We start from the raw sequence: 22,318 nt of genomic DNA on the forward strand, positions 1-22,318 counted from the left end.
TGAGCCCTTAGAATCCCTTAGGTGATCAGAGCGCTTCTCTCTCTTTCTCTCCACCACCCGGACAACCTCCCCCTCCGACGAGATGCCGAGAGCCGGGGGAAGCCGCCGTGACAGGACTCCGGACAGCGTGCTACCGGAGTCTCGCTTGAAGAATGAGGAGGCAGCGGAGAAGGTCAGGAAGCTGCTGGTCCCCGAGGGCCAGCAAGGAGCCTCGGTGGTGACGCCGGCGACGACCATCCCCGGGCGATCGTCTTGTTCACATCCTTCATGGCGGCAGGACTGGTGCCGCCGTTCTCGACATTCTTCCTCCAAGTCCTCGACACCTACGGCGTGCAGTTGGTGCATCTGAGCCCCAACTCCGTCGTCGTACTGGCGGTGTTCGCGCATCTATGCGAGATGTTCGTGGGAGTGGCGCCTTCGGTGATGCTTCTTCGATATTTTTTTCGTCCTGCGATCGGCCGGGAAGAAGAGGGGGTACTCCACGGCGGACGTCGCGGGGTGCTGCAATCTTCGGCTGCGAGACGGAATGGGGGAGCGGTACATCCCCCAGGTGCTGCGAAGCAAATGGGAGGAGTGGCGGCGGGACTGGTTCTTCATCGACGTCGACCCCCATGACCGTCTCGCCCTACCGAAAGTGGCGGCGGAGCCCCAGAAGTCAATGTGGGAGGCGCCGCCGCCGGAGGATGCGAGGTTGGAGCCGGTGTTCGAGCGCATCAGATTCCTGCGCGACGCCGGGCTGACCTCGGTGATGGTGGTGGCGGACTTCCTGCACCGCCGCCTGGCGCCCCTGCGGGAGCGGGCCCGGCCATGCTGGCTCTACACCAGGCCCGAAGACATCACCCGGACCCAAATCGGCACAAGCTGGGACCTAGGCGCGGCGGAGCTGAGGGGCATGATCCAGGTGGTGACATGTGTGGAGGACACGAGCCGGGCGGAACTCCCGTGGCCGGAAATGGCGCTCTGCACCAACCCCGAGCGCACGACGATCCTGGCGAAGCTGCCGAAGTTCGACGCCCAGGGCTCGTCGACCGGCCGAGGAGCCGGAGCCCCGAGGCCCCCGAGCTCCCTGGGTTGGATGAGGCGGCCAGCGAGGGGGCCGCAGCAGTCCGGTGCGGACCGGTGGCCCAGGCGCCGCGAGCGGCGAGCAGCAGACCAGCGGTGGGGCCGCTGCGGGCAGCAGCCGTCGCACCGAAGGAGGAGGCACCACCGACAGCGGAGCGGTGGCGGCGCCGGAGGACCGGGGGAAGCGCCCCCGGTTCTACATTCCCGCGCCAGAGTCCTCGCCGTCGCCATCGGCATCGGCGGCGTTCCCGGTGCTGGAGCCGCGCCTCGTTCAGATGGGGCCCGATTCGGCACCCGGAGACCACGTGGTGGCCCCGCCGAGCCCCCGACGGAAGAGGAGAATGGAGGACTCCGGGCCGGCGCTGCCGGACCCAGAGTTTAGGATCCCGGTGGCCAAGTGGCAGTACCAAGGGATCGAGACCGCGTAAGTCTTGCTTTTCATTCCCTCTTGGGCGTGCTTCGCCCGAACTAAACTTTGATTTTGATCTTCGTCTTTCTCCTGCAAACCGCCTACGGGCGCCGCCGAGGTTCAAGAAGCACCGGTGCCGGTGCCAGCGCCCGGGCCAAGCCGACCAGCGGAGCCGAGGCAGACAGATGCAGCGATGGAGGCGGGGACGGCGAAAGCGGCGGCCGTGATGGAGCCAGCGGACGCGACGGTCGTGATGGAGCCGGCGGACGCGGCGGTCGTGGCGGAGCTGGTGGATGCGGCGGCCGAGGCGGGGACGGTGGAAGCGGCAGCCGAGGCGGGAATGGCGGGAGCACCGAACTCGCCGGGACCGGCGGACGTGGCGGCCGAGAGGGCGCCAGCAGACGCGGCGGCCGAGGCGGAGACGCAGCCGTCGCCCGAGCCCCCGGCGCCGGTCGAACCTACTCCAGGCGTGCCAAGCCCGGGGCGGATGATGGTGTTGCAACCTTCGGGGACCCCGAACCTCCCGGAGGAGGCCCGCGGGGAACCCCGCACCCAACCGGCGCCCGGCCAGCCTGCTGACCCCCTCCCGATCGCGATCGAGAGCGTCCGGGTGGCGGTCGAGCGACTGGGCGCGGCGGTGGACGTGGAGATGGCGCAGCTCGAGGCGGAGCGTGCCAGGCTGGACACGGAGAGAGCGCAGCTCACGACTGCTTGGCGCGCCTTCGAGGCTCGGCTCGTCGCGGCGCGCGCCGCCAACGAGGAAGAACAAAGCGCCGTGGAGGAGGCCCGTGCGGCGGTCGCGCGGCAGCAGAAGCTTTTGGAGGATACCCGCACGGAGATCGCGCAGGAGCGGGAAGTTTTGGAGAGCGCACACGCAGAAGTTGCGCGGAAGCGAGAAGACGTCGCCCGCCTGGCTGAGGGATCGCGGCAGAAAGCTGCCGTGGCCCTCGCCAGGGAGAGGCAGGTGCAGGAGCGGGAGGAGGCGGTCGCGAGCCGCGAGAGGGCGGCGGAGGCCCTCGAGGCTGACCTGACCTATCGGGAGGGCGAGGCCGACCGGGATCGCACCGATTTCCATCGTTGGGCAGCGGAGCTCCAGAACACCGAAGGGGATCTCCGACGCTGGGCGGAGGACATCGCCATCCGGGAATTCGACACCGAAATCACGGCGGCGGACCTGGGCGCCCGGGAGGACTCGCTGACCCGCCGGGAGGGTGAGGCTGCCGAGGCGGGGGTGGCCGCCACTGCCAGGGAGGAACAGATCGCTAAGCACGAGGCGGAGCTGACCGCCCCGAGCTCTATCCGAACTGGTGGCACAGGCGAAGAAAAACGCCGGCCCTGCACCCGACACCGGCTCTTCTGGCGCGGCTAGGGGCCAGGGACTCCAGGAGCAGCTGCGGATCGCGAAGGAGAAGCTCGAGGCTGCTTTTGTCTCGCGGGTCAACCTGCAGCAGATGTTGGAGGACATACTCCGGCGGATGCGGCGGTCCGTGGCGAGGGCCGGCCTTGGGCGACTCGTCGTGGACAAGAAAGGCGACGCCCCCGGACGACACGTCCTGGGACTCCAGCAAGTCTGCGAGCACCTCGAGGCGCTGCCCTGGGCCATCCAGGAGCTTGCCGCCAGGGAAGGGCGCGGCTTGGCCCAAGCGGTGGCCGAGCACTTCCTGGCCTGCTACCGGAGCAGAGACTCGAACTTCCCGCTGGAACCAGCTCGGGAAGGAGTAGTCGAAGCCGAGGGAGAGGCCGCCCGGGAAGCCGTTCGGAGCACCGCCGCCGAGGTGGCGGCCGGCTTCAGGCGGGAAGTGCCGCCGCCGCCAGCCCCGGGGGTGACCGTGATGACTCCGGCTCCGACGCTGACTCTGCCTCCGATTAGGCATTTTGTAGTAGTTTCCTCTTCTTTTATTTTTGTCTTGATGTAAATACGGGAGTGATCCCTTAGAAATGCTTGTATTCCCTTTGTAAATATAATGGAAGCTTTTCTTTGGGCTCGCAACTCCGGTATTCTTGAGTACTTAGCGCTTCTTCTGATGTTTCGCCTTGATGCCCCGAGGAGTACTTAGTCGGTTTGATCCCGACCTTTCCATCCTCGAGAACGAAGTCATCCCGATCGTCCCTTTCGGTGCGTTCAGCCCCCGAGCCCTCGCGAGTCCGCAGTGGCTAAGTCAAGAGACAAAGACACGAACTTCCTTGCTCGGGAGATAGATCGATCCAGCACGGAACACGCCATGACCGGTGAATACTTTTCCATCTTGCAACCACTCAGTCAGCAGACCGGAGACACGCGCGGGCGGAAACGCGACCAAGAGTCCCCATGGTTCGGTGGTGCCCGGGCTTAAAGCGGACCGGACCGAGCACCGACAGCCCGCCCCCGAGGCCTAGGCTCCGGACTACTCAAGCAGCTCGAGCGATAGGATTACCCAGGGCACCCAGGGACTCGGTAGTGCTCGGGGCCCTTAAAAGCGGACCGAACACCACGACCACCATGAAGGACTTCGGTCGGACATTACCGCACGCACGGTATACCTTTCTACGGACCGTTCTATCGTTCTAAGAAAAAGTAGACACACGGTAGGGTTTTGTGCGCGAGGAGACCATCTCACCGGGCATATTAGAATACGAGGGCCCCCGAGGACAATTCGGGAACAGAATATTATTGAATTTAAATTCATTCTGAATTTAACCACTCACCGGATAGCTGTCGGCCTTTCGGCCAACCGATCCAGGAGGGGCGTGCGCTCCGAGCTCGGGGTGCCCGGGGACTTGGTTCCCGCAGCTGGGGCGCCCGAGCATCAAGGGGCACACGAGGAGCTCGGGGTCGGGTCATCTCGACCACTCATGCTTAAGCGGTAGGACCACCCGAGGACCCTTGGAGCCGAGCAGCGACCTAGAAATCAAGGCCCTCGCGGTCGAGCCGCCTTTGCTTTGATTGTCGATCTGTGACTTAAGAGAAAATAGAAAATCCTTGCTTGGTGCGCTTTGTTAGTGCGGTACTTGTTATAGACTGCTCTCGTTTTCGACCCGAGACCTCTCGAATACCCAGACCGGCGAACAAGAGCAGGCAGAGGCATAACCCAGAGGTCCTATGGTTCGGTGGCGCCCGGGTATGACAGGCCAGACCGAGCACCGACAGCCCGCCCCTGGGGCCTGGGCTCCGGACTACTCGAGCAGCTCGAGCGATAGGATTACCCAGAATGCCCAGGGACTCGGTAGTGCCCGGGAGCCTGCCACGACACCGAACACCACAGCCTACCACGTCGGACGTAAGTTAGCAGAAACTGCCGGCACGCATACCGATCGGGATTCTTTTATCAGCGGGGAAAATGAGCGAGCGAACTTTTTTCTCGCACAATCGAGCATCTCACCAGACAGATTAAACATATGGAATCCAGAAAAGTGAAATTGACACACGATTGTATTTCAACATTCATACTGAATTGACAATTTTTTACAAGGTTGGGCGACTTACCCAATTAGTGGTAGCCCCCGGTCAACTTGGGCGGGGGGGGGGGGGGGGGGGAAGCCCCCGGCCTGGTTGACCTGAGCCGCGAGCATGGCCATCTACGGGTAGAACTTGCGCAGGTGCTCGATGTTCCACGGGTTGAGAAGCGGCTGCCCATCTTCTGCTGCCAACCTGAAAGAACCTTCTCGCGGGACCCCGATCACGGTGAAGGGACCCTCCCACATAGGGGATAGCTTATTCTTTCCTTCGCGTGACTGGACGCGTCGGAGAACTAGGTCCCCCACTTCGAGAGACCAGGCCCGGATGTGGCGCTGATGGTAGCGCCGCAGACTCTGCTGGTACCGAGCTGCCCGGACGGCGGCACGCCGCCGGCGCTCCTCCAAGTAGTCGACGTCGTCGCGCCTCTGCTGCTCCTGTTCGCCTTCAGAATAGGCATGCACCCGAGGGGAGCCTAGGGTGAGCTCGGAGGGGAGGACCGCCTCAGCGCCGTAGACGAGGAAGAAAGGAGTCTCCCCGGTGGTGCGGCTTGGCGTGATCTGATTAGCCCATAGCACGGCAGGCAGCTCGTCCACCCATCCCTTCCCGTGCTTTGCGAGCACGTCATAGGTCCGGGTTTTGAGGCCCTTCAGTATCTCCGCGTTGGCGCGCTCAACTTGCCCGTTACTCTGAGGATGAGTGACGGAGGCGAAGCAGAGCTTGATGTTGAGGTCTTCGCAGTAGTCCCCGAACAGGGCACTCGTGAACTGGGTGCCATTGTCGGTGATGATCCGGTTCGGGACGCCAAAGCGACTGGTGATGCCGCGGATAAACTGGAGCACCATGTTCTTGGTCACCTTGATGACTAGGACCGCCTCCGGCCACTTGGTGAATTTGTCGATGGCGACGTAGAGGTACTCATAGCCCCCGATTGCTCGGGGGAATGGACCCAAAACGTCCAACTCCCAGACCGCGAAAGGCCATGACAGGGGGATGGTGTGAAGAGCCTGAGCTGGCTGGTGAATCTGCTTTGCATGGAACTGGCATGCCCTGCAGCGCCGAACCAGCTCGGAAGCATCCTGGAGAGCTGTAGGCCAGTAGAAACCTTGCCGGAAGGCCTTCCCGACCAGCGTGCGGAACGATGCATGGCCACCGCACTTGCCCTCGTGGATCTCAGCGAGAAGCTCGTCGCCTTCTGCCCGGGAGATGCATTTCAGGAGGACGCCTCCTGCGATACGCCGGTAGAGATCCCCATCTACTATGGCATAGCGTTTGGACTGCCGAGCAACTCTTTCGACAGACGCCTCATCCCCGGGAAGGAACTTTTCCTTCAAGTACCCTCGGATGTCATCCATCCACGAGGCATCTTGAGAACATTCAGCAAGTGCAGCGCACTCGCCGGGCGGCGGCACCCTGACGGGGCTTCCCACTGAGGGCACCGCCGGGGTCCCCTGAATTGGGTTCGAGGTTTCCCCTTCATCCTGTTCGGCAGGCAGGACGGAAGGCTGTGTGAGTCTTTCTTCAAAGACTCCGGCAGGGATGCGCGCACTGGAGGAGGCTAGGCGGGAGAGCTCGTCGGTCAGAGCGTTGTCGCGGCGAGGAATGTACCGCAGCTCAAGGCCATCGAAGTGCCTCTCTAACTTCCTGACTGCTATCACGTACGCCACCATTTGAGGATCCGTGCACTGGTACTCTTTGGATACCTAGTTGACCACCAGCTGGGAGTCTCCCTTGACCAGGAGGCGACGAATCCCGAGCCCCACCGCAGCTCGGAGGCCGGCGATGAGACCTTCATATTCCGCCATGTTGTTGGATGCGCGGAACTGCAGCTGCACAACGTATCGGAGTTCTCCGTTGGGGAGGTGAGAACCACTCCGGCCCCCGCGCCTTTCAGCGAGAGGGAACCGTCGAAGTGCATGATCCAGTACCCGGGCGCATCGTGCCTGGGATATGCAGAAATCTCTTCTGGGACGACCTCGGGGACGGGTGTCCACTCTGCCACGACTAGGGTTTAGAGGCGGTCGGTCGGCGGTAGCAGGCGGTAGGTGGCCAAGCGGGGTTACAGGTCCGCAGTGGCATAGCCCGCAAAGACGCGCATGCGTGGTGCTGGTGGGCAGCAGTTGGACTAGCCGAGTAGCGGGCAGGTGACTTTTAGGCTGCGTCGACGGGCGACTAGTGGCATGACCAAGTATCTAGCTGACCAGCCGTGACGCGTCCTGTCGTCCAGGGCTCCACCACTCCAGGCGGGGCAGACGGGTAGTGCGGTGAGAGCGCACGTCACAGGCAGTTGGCAACTGGCTAGGCACTAGGACAAACTCTAGAGCCGAAATGAAAGACGAGCTGATTTAGCGTCAAGATACTCTTAAATTTTTCACTCTAATATTTGTAATTTTCTTCGGTTCATCTGAATACATATGGTTATTCAATTAGATAGCTTACTTTTGTGCTAAAATTCGATATAACGTATTGAAATCAGATAGCTTACCATAAAGAACCGTCAAGTTTTGCTAAGGTCGCTAAGTTGTCAGTGCTGAAGTTTCTATGTAACATGTTTATAGGGTATAACTTTTTTATGCAAGTTAAGGAAAATAATATCATCTAGCGTTTTCAAACCATAAAGAAACGCCATGTTCAATTGTACTTTTCTTAATTATTTTGTAATTTTTTCTACATTAGCTAAGATATCGTTAGCTAAATAATTTGTGTACTTTAATTATACTATTGTAAATTTGTGATATTTTCTGTTAAACATGGTTTAAAAAAAAACTCATTCCGTGAATCCTGAATCCGGCACTGCTCCTGCGTCAGGCCGCACGCCGGCCGGCGCCAGCAGACCAGCTGCATGCTTTCAGAGGCCCAGTTCGCAAGCCAATCGTCAGAGGCAAAAATAGCAGCGTACCTTGAGAATCGATCGATCGATCGCTGGATGTGACGATGTCGATGTTAGTCCGGGGATGGAGAAATCATGCATGACGAATGCAACGAACCGACAGCGGCCGGGGAGGACGATCGACTCTCGATCTTGACAATAATTGCCTGGCCCGGCTGCAGCTTGGGATGCTCCGTGAGATGCTTGCTGGATCAAGACTGGTGGTACCAGCTCTCGCGTGTTTGTCTGACTACCAGTTCGTACGTCCTTTTCAGGTTACAGATTTCTCTCGCTCTCTCAAATTATGCAAAATTTAATAACGTCGGAATGAAAAGTTAGCCAAGATGCGCATTGCAGTTCTCACATTGCTGTAGGATGCTGCTGCTCGTGAGCTGTGTCGGTTTTCGATGAAGGACAGGACGACGAGATGTTAAAGCAGGCAGTCGGTGGACTGCAAGTGTCTACCAACCAGCATGATCAGCGGAACACAGTAGTGGCATCACGACCCACGGATGGACACTTGCAACGCACTATTGCCGACCTTTCATGGCTTTATGGAATTTGTATTTGTTTTAGCTGGTATAGCCGTATGGCGTCATGCAAAAATTATCCAGTAACTCTTGAAAATTGTCTCTTTTGTGACGGTTTGGATTTCAGGGCCGCTTAGAACAAATATACCTATTACACAGTTTGGTACTGTGGTTTATTTAGTTGAAATTGTATACCAGGGAAGTATCCAAGAAAAATACGGAGAATAAGGTAGATCAGCTCGTCTTTTGGCGTACCTGCATGTTGGGACCGGACAACATTTCTTCACATACGAGAAATGGAATGCTAGTATGGACCACAAAGAGAAATTTCACCCAAATTGAACTCGTAAAAATTTAAAAGAGAAACAAGTTATGGCTACTACTGTACCAACGCATTATGTGCGAACCTGCCTTCGGCTCTCCAATCCTTGTCTAGAAGTCTGCTGGGCTCCAGTGTTCCTCTTCATTTAACTCTGTTTTTGGTTTCGCGCTGTTGATGAGATGTAGCTTTAGCCACTGTTTATTCAACTTTACATCACTATATTCCCTAAAAAAAAACTTTACCTTGCTATATTCCATAAACAATAAATTCTAAATTGTTTCTCTACCGACAAATTTAGTGATGAACTTTTCATATACACGTCGAATTTCAATAGTTTTAAACATACTGATGTTCGAAGTTTGGAATATCCGACATTTCTAAAGTCAAGTGAAATTCAATAAAGATGGTACACAGATGCAGGCACATAAATATATTTTTCTCTACTCGCGATTATTGCAAAGTTATGCATTGAAAGTACAAATGCTAATTCTCCGGCAGTGAGCGTCCCATTCACACGTCTTCCAAACGGCACATTATTGCGAGTATGAACAGTTATCTCTTCTAGAAAAACGCATCTGCAGCTAAAAATTAATATTTCCAGTACATCAAAATGATTGAAGCAGAGCAAAAATATTCTCAAGAACATTCCTTGCTTTGCTCGATCAGGTAATATGCTTGATGCGACCGGCGACCATTTCAGAGAAAATTATTAACTAAATCATGACCATCATGCAATGATCACATTTAATAAGTTAGGCTACCCTAGCCAGTTTATTTGGTACACACACTCTTGGTACGTTATGACCTGTCACGTTGCCTTTTTTTTTTTCCCGTGATTCTTTAGAATGTGGACTGCCTTCTCCGTCAAGCATCGGCCGGCCAACGCGGACGTGCATGGGAAGCGTAGAAAAGCATGGTTATATCATTTTTGGCCAAACTAACAAAAGCAAAGGTTTGAAATTATCATCAGTGGTGGACGCAGACAAGATGGTAGGAACTTTCTCTTATTTGTGCTCTAACTCCACATCCTCTTCATCCTTTTATTCTTTTTCCTCCTCCTCCACTTCTAATCTTTAATAGATTTTCAGCCGGCAGGTGCTGGAGCCCCCTACAGATCTACCCCTGATTACCATGTATTAGATGTATTTGTTGTATTGCTAGCTACAAATGTAAGACCACTCATAATGCTTTATTTCTTAGATGATATATAAGAGGAAAGAGAGACTAATAAATTAATATTAAAAAACAAGCTTTCAGTACATGCATATGTTGCTTGTTTATTAAGATCTTCTAAAATAATTTATTGTCTCATGATCATTTAGGATTGCTTAAAGAGTTAGTTTCTTCTATAAGAAATAAGTTTATTTTCTTGTCTCTATAAATTGCTTGTTACATTATCTTTTTGCTTAAATAAACATCTAATTAATATCGAGAAAATCTACGATTCGTCATTGAATAACTACTGATTCTACAATCCGCCATCGAATAAATTCTGTTTACTTCTATACCATCGAATAAATGTTTCAGTTCCTTATATGCCATCGGCTTCCGATATTGCCCTCCGCTATACTGTTCATAAACAGTACCCGAGAATAAAAAAAGTCACAAAAAAAATATGTCGATTTTTGTGCACGCTCTATAATTCATAATCAACCTATTTTAACTGTATTCACCTAAAAATACTGTGTAAAATTCAAACTAAAATTTCTCAAAATGAGCTACTTTTGTAATACTGTGCATTACAAAGAACTAATTTTTTCACCGCGGAAGATAATTTTAGAAATTATTGCATCACATTAGAGGAATATTAGTAAATTTTCTCAGATTTTTTGTAAATTTTTATGAGGCTTAAAAATTGCAAGAAGTTACAAAAGTAGTATATTTTGAAGAATTTTAGTTTGAATTCTATACAGTATTTTTAGGTAAATACAGTTAAAACAGGTTGATTATGAATTATAGAGCGTGCACAAAAATCGACGTATTTTTTGTGACTTTTTTATTCACGGGTACTGTTCATACTGTTCATGAACAGTGCAGCGGAGGGTAGTATCGGAACCCGATGGCATATAAGGAACTGAAACATTTATTCGATGGTATAGAAGTAAATAGAATTTATTCGATGATGGATTATAGAATCAGTAGTTATTCGATGACAAATCGTAGATTTTCTCATTAATATTTAAAAATTAGCATTGGGAGTGGCCTAATGCTGTATGTCTTCGTTTATACATGACATATTTATCAACTGCCATCGTTTAATCTGATGTTTTTAGGGTCAGTTTGTGTTACGCTGTGTTGTGCTTATTATTTTGTAAGCTGCAATGGAGAAGCATTTACAGCAAACCTCATAGCATATTTGAGAAAATAATACTACGTTTATGTTATTTCTGTCGTGCTAGTTCTGTAGTTTGAAACACAATAATATTGTGACATATATTATTAAAAAAGTTTTTGCATAACACCAAATTTGTGAAAGTAATTTCTACGAACGAGATCATTATAATTAATCCTCATTAATATCAACTGGAGCATTACAAGTGGAAAGGTGTTCTTTCTTACTAGATGCTTAATTATCCTATTTCAAGAAGAAACTTAATTTAGTATACATTACTAATGATTAGGAGACAAACAAATTTACAGGGAACACACATATTTTGGCAGGGGCATATATGACGTTGCGCCTTTTCTTATGTTAATAAACATTACAACTTTCTAAATCATCTAGTAGATATTTAAGAAAAGTAATTCGAGCGCATTTTTGCCCCAGAAACTTCTATCGATTCCACTGTTTTGACCACGAACCAAAGCTAGAAATAAAATGAGCTAGGAATTGTCAAAATAAGAATGCTAGCATAATAAGACTGGGAAAAAATTCTTCAGAAACGACACGGTCCTACGCAGTCAGTTGCTAAACTACTAGTATCTTTCTACCAGTTACCAGTCGCCCTGCATCAGGAAACCCTAAAAACTAGTAGCAATAGCAAACAAGTAACAACACCAGCATGTGACCAATAAAAAACAGCGCCAGTTCGGTCCCTGGCCCCTGCACCAGCGCAGCGCCGATGCAATGCAAGTGGCTGTGCCTCGTCTCGTCGGTTAAAAACGCCGCGCCCACGCCGGCGGCCAGCCCGGTCATCTCGTCACGGGCGTAAGTGAGAGACACACGCCGGCCGCCCCACTCCAGTCCACCAAACGTGTCCACCCCACGCCGCGTTCACTGCACCACCCAACCGCCGCCGTCCAATCCGAGCCGTCCGTCCCCACGGCTTTCCGCGCCAAGCTATGGTTAGGGTCATTATGGTCGAATCTGACCAAGCGCTCGCATTTCCATAGATTAAAATTTTGTTTAACAGTTTGTAGATCTATATAATATCTAAATTTTATAGGATAAAATAAAATATTTTAAATATTTATGTTCAGTCTAAAATAAAATATTTCAACTAAAAACCCTGAATCTATTCATAACTTCAGCTCTAAAAATTTCTAAGCTACTAATAACCAACTCTAAAAATTCTGAAAGATAGAATTCTACCAAATAGGCTCTAAATCCCGAGATGAATAGCACATACACACATGAGTGTATTCAGTGATCAAAAGCGTATCCATACTACATAAAATTGTGCATTCAATCTTATTTAGAAGTGTGCTAGAACATACCCGTGTGGGCATGAGTGTGTCCAACTCATATTTTTTTAATTAAATTTTAAGATAAATAGTATATATACACATGAGTATATTAGTGATCAAATTGTGTATTCGTACTATTCTTCTAATCTTATTTAGAAGTATCCTAGGACGCGTCGTGTGTATGTGAGTGTATTTTTGACTCGTATTTTTTTAAAATTAAATTATAGGATAAATAGTATATACACATGTAAGTGTATTTAGTAGTCAAACTCTTGTTGGTGCTACATAAAGTTATGCCTGCAGAGGTATTTTGAAGTATGTTAGACGCACCATGTGACGCGTGAGTGTATATCCGACATCTACAGTAGAAAAACCAATTCCCGCTCTCTCTATACGTGCTTGCTCATCCCTGCGTGTACCGTCCTGGTGCCACCCACCGATTACGCCCTCTTCGGGAGGTTACGACATGTGCAGGACAACAGGGGAGCGGGTGGAGTTTTTATATTTTGAACTTTATAAAAAATATATTTTATCAATAGACCTCTGCAAAAATAATTTTTGAAAATAAATCCTTTTGTTCAGGGAATTGATTTTAGTGCCGTGAGTTGAATAGCACAACACCATAACCACAAAATACACTCCTACTACTAATCAACTTTATAATAAAGCTGTATATTTATACTCAAAAGAAGTATCATATATTAGAATATATTAGAATTGGCGCTGAGTGACTTACTTAGTATCGCAACCGGTACAGAAGGTCGTGCTGCCGTCTAAAAGTAAGTGACTCCATCTGTTCTGCTCTTGTCATTCGTTCTGTTTGAAACAGATATATGTCTGAATAAAACGTTGTTGTTACATTTGAAGCAAGCACATTAACAATTATTACAATATTGTGCTATTTAACCACAATATTAAATATTATAGTGTTATAAAAATATTTAATTTTTTAACATTGTTTCTCGTGGATCTAGAAGTAGATTTTTTTTTAAAAGCCCAAAATCTAAAAATTTCACGGGCTGCGGGGGGCATTAATGCCGCTACGCGCACACGAGCGAGTGCACCACTGCCGAACAACCACCACCACCAGTCCACCACCACCGCACCGAGGCTGGCAAGCCAAGGCGAGGCACCGACGCCCACCGCGAGCCCAAAATTAACTAGGCGTCCACACAAATCGCTCCACCTCCCCTCGCTGCTCCGCTTCCCCGAGATCCGCTCCGCCCGCCCGCTCGCTTCCCTCCGGCCTGTCTACGGCGGCGAAGTTGCCTCGCGCACGATATCGCTGCGGCTGCCGGCAAGCAAGCGCGGCCTGATTGGGTGACCGGTTCTTGGCCGGGTTTGGCTGGCCATTCGACGGAGGACTGGAAAAGGAGGAGGTGGGGAAGAGGCGAGGTGCCTGAGGAAGGGGTGGGCGACCAGCCGCCAGATTCGGGCGAGGGAGCGCGTTGGCGCGGCTGGTGAGGTTCGGCTTCTTGGAAGCTCCGAAGGTGGCGGTGGTCGAGAAAGAAAAGGGGGAGGCTTTCTGCGGTGCTGCATTGGGTGGAGGCGAGGTGGGTGCTTGGAGGAGGTGGTGGATTTAAAGAGCCTTCAGCTTTGGATGGTCGCGCCGGCGGCATAGCTTCTTGGTTCGTGGCGCTCGGTTGGTCCATGGTCGATGGGGTGGAAGGTGGCGTCAGGGTGGAAGGTGGCGTCAGGGGGTAAGGCGGCGGCCGTCGGCGGCGAGAAGTTCAGGTTTCCTCCGTCGTCCGCAGCCGCGCGGTCGCGGATGAAGCTCTGGGTGGTGCGCGCCACCACGACGTTGCTGCTCTGGACCTGCGTCGTGCAGCTCACCGCCGTCGGCGACACCTGGGGCCCGCGGGTGCTCAAGGGCTGGCCCTCCTGCCTCACGGCGCCGGAGGAGGCGGCCGACGCGCTCGCCGGCGCCACGCGGCCGCAACCCGTCGTCGAGAAGGCCGCGCTGCCGCCCAAAAGTGAGTGACTCCGTCTGCTCTGCTCTGGTTGCTTGCTCGCTTTCGTTCGTCCTGTTCGGAACTGCTATGTGCCTGCACAATGCGGTTCCCAGGACATTGACAGCCGGCCTGCATTTTGGTAGATTCTTCGAAAGTTCCTGTGTAGGTTTCTCGGGGCTTGGATGAAGATGACTGGTAGTTGGTGAGAGTTTCAGTCATTTTCGTGTGCTTCAATTGCCAAGCCCTGCGTAATTTAGATAGCGTCATGCGGATTTCATTCTATGTTAGTGTCACCTGTAGTGCTTTGCACAGCATTTGATAACGTGGTTACGCCTTTCGTCTTTTCAACTTTGTGGAATCAGCAATATCCGTATCAGAGTTTTACGAAGGTCGTGCATGCCGTTCGCATTGCGTTCACGTAGTATTGGGAATTGCTGGATCTTCATTTGGTTGGTAGGTCAACAGTTTTTGTCGTTCTGGTCATTGTATTCTGATCATGGCATTTGCATTTTGGGTATTTCCATGTTAGGATCATACTTTTTAGGTGCGTTACATTGGCATATGCTTGGGGTTGGGTGGCAATCATTCATGAAACTGATGTTTTTGTCTTCCACAATTTCTTATCATTTTTTTCCCACATGGATGGCAAAGGACATGCCCAGCAGCTCCTAGGTAGCTGCAGTAGGTTTCTGTCAATTTACTGCCTTGGTCCGTTTACTAGTAATTGTATTTGGTGAAACAACTCTTGGTTCCGTCATTTAGGAGGCATTTAGCTTTTAGGAGTTAGGACACATTTCAACTCCTAAAAGGAGAATCGTGCTATTTTCCCCTGTACCTTAAAGACCTTGGTTATCCAGACATGTTTGCACATTGTGTTTCCATTGACAAGTGTATCACCTTACCCTCGTGAAAAATGGTATTAACATGATGAGTGATTGGAAAAGTGTGCTCAAGATTTTCCTCTTGCTTGTCAAATACTCAATGTGCCTAGAGAATGTAATGTGTATTCTAGTGTTTGCTTTCACTGATGTTTTGTTGTAATTGCCTTTCCAGGAATATATAGGAACAACGGTTATTTGATGGTTTCGTGCAATGGTGGGCTTAACCAAATGCGAGCTGCAGTAAGCAAATTGGAAAGCCTTAATTCATATTCATTCAGCAGTTTGCTGTATAACTTTTAACTATTAACATTGGCTTCTGGTCTTCTCTACTTTTTATCAGATATGTGACATGGTTGTAATTGCAAGATATTTGAATGTCACTTTAGTTGTACCAGAGTTGGATAAGACTTCATTTTGGAATGATCCAAGGTGCGGTTTGGAGACTTAATATTTATTCCCTTTTTGTAATTTGTTTTTTCAACTATCACTGGGACTTGTGTCTATGTTGTGGAAGCTAACTTCACCAATCCATTTTATCCTTCAGCGAGTTCCAAGATATATTTGATGTTGAACACTTCATATCCTCATTACGAGACGAAGTTCGCATTCTGAGAGAACTACCCCCAAGGGTAAAGAAAAGAGTTGAACTTGGGATGTTTCACTCAATGCCACCGATTAGTTGGTCGGATATCTCCTATTACCATAAGCAGGTAAGCTGCATCTGCATTATGTCAAGACTGCTCTGCATTGCAGAATTTATTGTATCAGCTGACACTTGATTAATTTTGAATCAGATTCTTCCTTTGTTTCGGAAGTACAAGGTTCTCCATTTGAATAGAACTGATGCCAGGATAGCAAACAATGATTTGCCAATAGAGATTCAGAAACTGCGATGCCGAGTAAATTATGCCTCTCTCAGATTTACCTCACAAATTGAAGAGTTGGGCGGTAGAGTAATTAGAATACTTCGCCAAAATGGCCCTTTTTTAGTCCTTCATTTACGTTATGAAATGGATATGCTGGCTTTCTCTGGCTGTACACAAGGTTGCAGTCATGAAGAGGCAGAAGAGCTCACAAGAATGAGGTGAAAATTTTGGACTTATAACTTTATCCTGCAGTGATATTTCATTTGCTATTTCTTATTTGTAGTTGGTCTTAGACACCACTTGACCAGATATGCTCCAAACTACTCTTGGCTTCAGGTATGCTTATCCATGGTGGAAAGAGAAAATCATTGACTCAGACTTGAAAAGAAAAGATGGCCTTTGCCCATTGACGCCGGAGGAGACTGCTCTTGTCCTCAGAGCATTGGACATTGATAGAAGTATGCAAATATACATTGCTGCTGGAGAAATTTATGGTGGAAAGCGCAGGATGGCTGCTCTAACTTCAGCATATCCGAATGTGGTATGGACACAACAGAATATGTTTTGCATCTATTGTATCGCAATTTTATTATACATTACTCTTCCACCTCTCTTTTTTCTCCCTACTGATGTTTTGCTTTAACCATTATGTGTAGGTAAGGAAGGAAACACTTCTGGAACCTTCTGATCTGATGTTCTTCCAGAACCATTCATCACAAATGGCAGCACTGGATTACTTGGTATCTTTAGAAAGTGATATATTTGTTCCAACATACGATGGCAATATGGCTAAAGTAGTTGAGGGTCATCGGAGGTTTGTACTATTCCACTTGGTCGTACAGAATATATTTTGCGCATGCAGTATTCACCATACCAGGATGCATGTTAATCTGATTTGTATCATTTATTTTTCTTTTGGGTGGTGCTTTAGTGCTGTCCTGAAAAAGGGAAAAGTAGATATTTTAAAGCACATTGATGGTCCTATATCCAACCTCCCACTACTAACAGTGCTGCTTCAAGACAGCATAGAAAGACTATGCCTTTATTTTCTTTCTTTCTGAATCTAAATTTGGCATTATGTTCTTGGAATGTAATGTTCTAATTGCTGGTTGATCCTCATTGATAGTAGTAGGGATATTTCATCATATGCTTTCTGCTATATTCTGCAAAGTTGTGCACTTTTTCAGATGTAGTAATTACATGTCTTCTGTCATTTGATGGATGCAGATTCATGGGTTTCAAGAAGACAATCTTGTTAGATCGAAAACTTATTGTTGAGCTAGTAGATCGGTATAACAATGGTTCTCTCCGCTGGGATGAGTTCTCTAAATTGCTCAAGGCTGCCCATGTGAAGCGGATGGGATCAGCTTCGAAGAGGACAGTGATTCCCGACAGACCCAAGGAAGAGGACTACTTCTATGCCAATCCCCAAGAATGCCTCCAAGATCGTGATCCTTTACAGACATCATGATATCCACTCATGTCTATCTTTCATTCACATTATACCATTCTTTTGCAACTTAATCTAAAGCTGGCTCATCGTTATTTGGGAGCCAGAAAGGCAGATCGGCTTTGCTCTGAGTCACAGTTACAGTTAAATGGCTTGTAGACTTAGGAGAAGGGGAAAGGAGGTTGTTGGATGTAGTTGGTAAATACACATTATAGAAGTGGAGGGGATTTGTTCATTCCACCAAATAAAGAGATGGTCTTGTATAGATGGTGATAGAATTTACCACTAAAGAGTAATGTAATTTAAGCGAGAACTGAGAGGGGTTGCCATATCCGATCTTTGGTTGTGTAACATAGCAATTGTTCCTGATACCCTCCCCCATCCTCTCCAATGGCCAAATTTTGTCTAGCAAGTTGTTGAAAAATATGTATACTGTTGTTTATTGTACCGATATAGCCTGTATTATGTCACTTGTGCAGAATGTTACAAAACCACTTGCAGTTTTTATACTATTATCACTACATAGAATTCCTACAAGGAGGGTGTTTGTTTACCTGTGAGTTGGTGATCTATGGCATGATGTATGATTAATATACGGGGAAAACATTGGTGAAAGAGTAACTGTCAGTGTTCATAATCTCCGTGTGGACAAAGCATGCAGATTTGGAATTGAACTCCGCTATTACTAACATGAAGCGGATTGCATTGTTGACTCTGAGCGTTTTATCAGTTTGCTTGTGTCCGTTGGCGGAATGCCTAGTTCTTCTTGAGTACTGCTGGCAGCTGGAGCTGCAGGGTGCAGGCTGGATGCTTCTTCGTTATCACTTGTCAGTTGTCGCATCCAACTGGCTCTCTTGATTCTTCTTTTTATATTTTGGCAGATTTTGCCATGTTTGGTCTGAAAATATTAACCATCTTATGTTGTTGCAAAAAAATAAGTAATTAAGATGTTTATTAAAATGGATAGTACCTACATTACTCTAGAAATCTGGTTAGCGTTACATCACAGGCTGTTCTGGACTGTCAAAGCTTTAAGCTATATACTCATGTACAATGGTGCCACCTAAGCATCGTAGCCACCTTAGCAAAATGCTAGTTGGAGAAGAGAGAATAAAGGTTGGATAGAATATTATTATTTATGTTTTGTTGATAGTAATTTTTTTAGTTTGACGGATAAAACTTGAACAGAATTTGTCAAAATTTCGTAGGATCTGTTTGTCATATATTCAGTTTTTCATTAAAATATAATTACGTGAGATCTTATTTTTATTAATTTAATTGCAATGAATACAATGGTATAATTGGATCACAAATCAAATAAACGGTTTACGAGATAATATTATTTAAAATGTGCTAATAAAAAAGTACATTTACTATGATCAATCAGAATATATCATATTAGTAGAGATAAAAGCTCATCCAGAATATAAATGACCCTGTCCAGTATTTTTTGGCGGATGGGTTCACCCAACATCTCATAAGAATATTTTCTCAAAATAACCATCCTATTTAAACTGTACTTCAACCAAATAACTTAAAAACTAGATAACCATATCCCATCCAGATATAACTTATAAACCAAACACATCCTAAAAATCTTATTGGGTCGCATGGAGACTCCTATTCTTTCTCATTCGTATATAGGTTTATGTGGAAGCTAAGGGATGACATAAAAGACAGCACTATTACGCTGTGTGCAATCCTGCGACCGACAAGTGTGTGATCTTGCCGGATGGCAGCTGGGCTAGCGCCGAGGCTCGCACCGCCCGCCTGTGCTTCGACCCGACCGTCTCCTCGCGATTCCATGTGATTGAGTATGTGTAGACGAGGATGACTATGTCACAGGGGTAGATATCTACTCATCCAGAACCACAGCATGGAGTCTCAAGGAAACTGAATGGAGCGATGATGTTTCACTGTGCGATGGTTCAAGAAGTGCCCTTCCTGAATGGTTTTCTGCACACAGTCGCGCTCTCGAGCGCAATAGTGGCAGTGGACATGGAGAACAATTCCTACACAACCCAGCGAGGAATTTGGATTCATCTGTCAAGCTCAGGTTCGCTGGTGTCTCGTTAATGTTGATAAAGACGATGCTTCAAAACTGTCAGTTCGGATTCTTGAAGACTATGGCACAGTCAGCACTTTGCGGCTGTTTGGACGGAAGAACTTGCGGTTTGATCTGGACTGTCATTTTTTATTGCAGTTCATCCAGAATGTAATTTGGTTTCCTTCGTCTATGGATGGGACGAGACTTTGATGGCATATGAAATGGACCGCCGATGAAGTGCGGGTCATCCGCAATCTTGGGCATGACCGCATGGCTGCTGGGACCCCTATCTTCCATATGTCCCCTTGTTCTCGGGGTCATTAGCACTAAAACTGTTACATGCAGAGTGCAGCTCCACATTTGCTAATGCAAGGTGATATCGGCGCATTAAGGAGTATATGGCTTTCCACGGCTATCCAACAGTTCTAGCAGTCAGTCAGTTGAGTAGACCATTTTTTCAAAAATAGATGTTTTTATTGATCTCAGTTAATTACATCAAGGTGATACAATAGAGTTGAGAACACTCCCGATCTTTACATAACAACAATGCACACCGCCAAACAAGAAAATAAAAAACAACATAAAAGCTTTAAACAAAGGTAGAAACAGGAGTCGCTATAGAGCGCCGATTCTTCGACTAGACCGCCACCCATTTTCCTAGGTAAAAAACTCCCTGACCACCTGCTCCAAGTGCTGACACGCTTGTGTAACCATAACCCGAGAATCCAGCCTCTGTAAGATGACCCAGGTAAGGAGCCAGTGGGTACATCGGAAAATGGTACATAGAAAAATAACCTGCAAAGGTGAAAAAATATTCCTCTTATCAAAAACTATATTATTCCTGCATAGTCATAACGATTAACAAGTAGCAGCCGTCCCTAGTAGGATTTATGGTAGTTGAGTAGACCATCTGAATATGAAGTTTCATTTTGTTTGTTGGGCGCATTCCTCTTTGCGATGTATAATTTTGACAAATGTTGTTTCGTCATCGAGGTCGTGTAAACTGCCTTTATGAAGTCTAGCCTTATTATTCTTTCAGCTGAACTAGTTATGTTACTTGTTTTGTTCTGCTTTTGTTTGCTGATGCTTGTGTGCACCTTTGTGGGGATAACACTGATTGGTATTCTTCATGAAAAATACCAGAATCTGTTTGTGAAAGTACGGCTGACGTTTGCAGTTAATTTGCCCATGCGGCCATGACTCTTGCGTCATGCCTCTTGTATTTGCCGGCACTTTTCCTATACTATATTTTCATCTCTTTTTTTTTGTGTTGGAACCATAGTCATCTAGTTGAATAGATATTTTTTCTCAAACCGGCAGGAGAGCTGCCTGTATGTAAACAGTTAGCTCACTTTTGAAGATTGTAGCATGTAGTTTTAATATTTATTTTTCTACACGTAGCTTTGATCATCTGAATAGTTGGGGCATTGCTATGTAGTGTTTATATTTCTCTGACTTCACATTTATTTTATTTAAGCTGGTCGTTAAGACATCAATCAATGAAGAAAAAGCCAACTTTCCTAAAGGAAGACTTTTTCTTTTATCTTGCTTGTTTGGAAGAATATTGTGTTAAAGGTTCAAGACTAGAAATACATGTTGGCCTTGGGCAAGGAAGCTGCTTATCACACATTCACACTCCATAGATCAATGAAATCTCTGCTTGACACAGAAACTTGTGAAGAGACTTGATCCCTGGAAAGGATGCAAAGTGTCGTCATCTGACAAACTTATCATACCAAACACTTGTCTGACAAGCATTCCAATGTAGGAGTACTCTTCTACCTGCTTAAGGAGGAGCCAATGTACTCAACAATTAGATAAGATTATGTCAACGTTCTTCTGGCATGGTACTGGGCAACAATTTGAATGTCATATGATGAGGTGGGAGGCTGCGTGTCGGCCTAAGGAATTTGGAGGTTTGGGAGTGCTTAATACAAGACTAACGAATGAATGCTAAAATGGATTTGGAAACTAATAGTCCCTTCGGTGTCAACTCATGTACAAGAAAAGTATGCCAGAGGGTGACTTTTGTTAGAGCCGAAAAACCACGGAGGGATCTCAATTCTGGAGAGGTTTGCAGCAAGTCAAACATTTGTTTAAGTGGGGAGCTATTCACTAGGTGAACAATGTGGAACTCGCAAAATTTTGGACAGATGTTTGGTTGGGAGACACACCTTTGAAAGTACTACAATATCCTTGGTTGTTCACAATTTGTGCTGATCCTGATGGACGAATGAGCGAAGTTGTATCTGTAGGGGAGCGGAATTTGACTTTCACGTCCGATCCTTGTGGGGAGAAACAAGGTCATGATTTGAGATGAACTAATAATGTCCTCTTCAGAAAATATCTCAATCAAGATCAGGATGAGGTTGAATGGGCTATGCAGAGGAATAAACAATTCTCAACTAAATCTTTGTGTAAATTTATTAGCTGTGGGGGAGTAATTAGTGCTAACCTGAGTAAAATTTTCAGGATAAAAGTGCCTTTGAAAGTGAAGATCGTTCTTTCGCAGGCATACGATAATAAGTTCATAATCGTGTTCAGTCAAGAGAGCAACTTGTAAAGAGGAATGTGCCGGTAGATGGAAAATGCGTGTTCTCTTCGGCTGCTCAACACCAATTTATGTTTGGACCTTTTTTGGAAGAATGTTTAGACTTGTTTTTTTATTTAGGGAAGCAGGAATTTTTTATTCTTCTATTTTTTAAATCCAAAAATTGTAAATATATGTGTCCATTTTTAAAATTTTGCTATAATTTTATGAATACAGCGGGCTAAAGGATTATATAATTGGAATATTTCAAAATAGACGTATATATTGCAATTTTTTAATTTAAAAATATAAAAAATTGGGAAGCAGAATGTTTGGACTT

General features: G+C 47.6%; 2 protein-coding genes and 1 pseudogene across 2 annotated transcripts; all 3 read left to right on the plus strand.

Annotated features, from left to right (window-relative positions):
• Positions 1 to 1,664: 1,664 nt before the first annotated feature.
• Positions 1,665 to 13,093, plus strand: LOC133930178 (uncharacterized). The gene is made up of 3 exons (XM_062376858.1): positions 1,665 to 1,886; positions 2,001 to 2,435; positions 13,082 to 13,093. The coding sequence occupies exons 1-3, from the start codon at positions 1,665 to 1,667 to the stop codon at positions 13,091 to 13,093; spliced, it is 669 nt and encodes a 222-aa protein (XP_062232842.1).
• A 219-nt stretch (positions 13,094 to 13,312) lies between these two features.
• LOC133930438 (rhamnogalacturonan I rhamnosyltransferase 1-like) lies at positions 13,313 to 17,849 on the plus strand. The gene is made up of 8 exons (XM_062377087.1): positions 13,313 to 14,225; positions 15,258 to 15,325; positions 15,426 to 15,514; positions 15,630 to 15,795; positions 15,880 to 16,169; positions 16,288 to 16,492; positions 16,608 to 16,765; positions 17,179 to 17,849. The coding sequence occupies exons 1-8, from the start codon at positions 13,910 to 13,912 to the stop codon at positions 17,420 to 17,422; spliced, it is 1,536 nt and encodes a 511-aa protein (XP_062233071.1). The 5' UTR covers positions 13,313 to 13,909; the 3' UTR covers positions 17,423 to 17,849.
• Positions 17,850 to 18,091: 242 nt separating this feature from the next.
• Positions 18,092 to 19,825, plus strand: LOC133930179 (uncharacterized; annotated as a pseudogene).
• Positions 19,826 to 22,318: the final 2,493 nt, after the last annotated feature.

Source organism: Phragmites australis, chromosome 10 (assembly GCF_958298935.1).
Source record: "Phragmites australis chromosome 10, lpPhrAust1.1, whole genome shotgun sequence".
Taxonomy (NCBI): domain Eukaryota; kingdom Viridiplantae; phylum Streptophyta; class Magnoliopsida; order Poales; family Poaceae; genus Phragmites; species Phragmites australis.

Excerpts from the sequence above, each read along its gene's own strand:
- LOC133930178 (XM_062376858.1), top strand. The coding sequence starts at position 1,665 with ATGGAGGCGGGGACGGCGAAAGCGGCGGCCGTGATGGAGCCAGCGGAC. Across the intron at positions 1,887-2,000 it reads CAGCAGACGCGGCGGCCGAG|GAGGCCCGCGGGGAACCCCG; the intron begins GCGGAGACGCAG and ends AACCTCCCGGAG.
- LOC133930438 (XM_062377087.1), top strand. The coding sequence starts at position 13,910 with ATGGGGTGGAAGGTGGCGTCAGGGTGGAAGGTGGCGTCAGGGGGTAAG. Across the intron at positions 16,170-16,287 it reads GAAGAGCTCACAAGAATGAG|GTATGCTTATCCATGGTGGA; the intron begins GTGAAAATTTTG and ends TCTTGGCTTCAG. Across the intron at positions 16,493-16,607 it reads CTTCAGCATATCCGAATGTG|GTAAGGAAGGAAACACTTCT; the intron begins GTATGGACACAA and ends CATTATGTGTAG.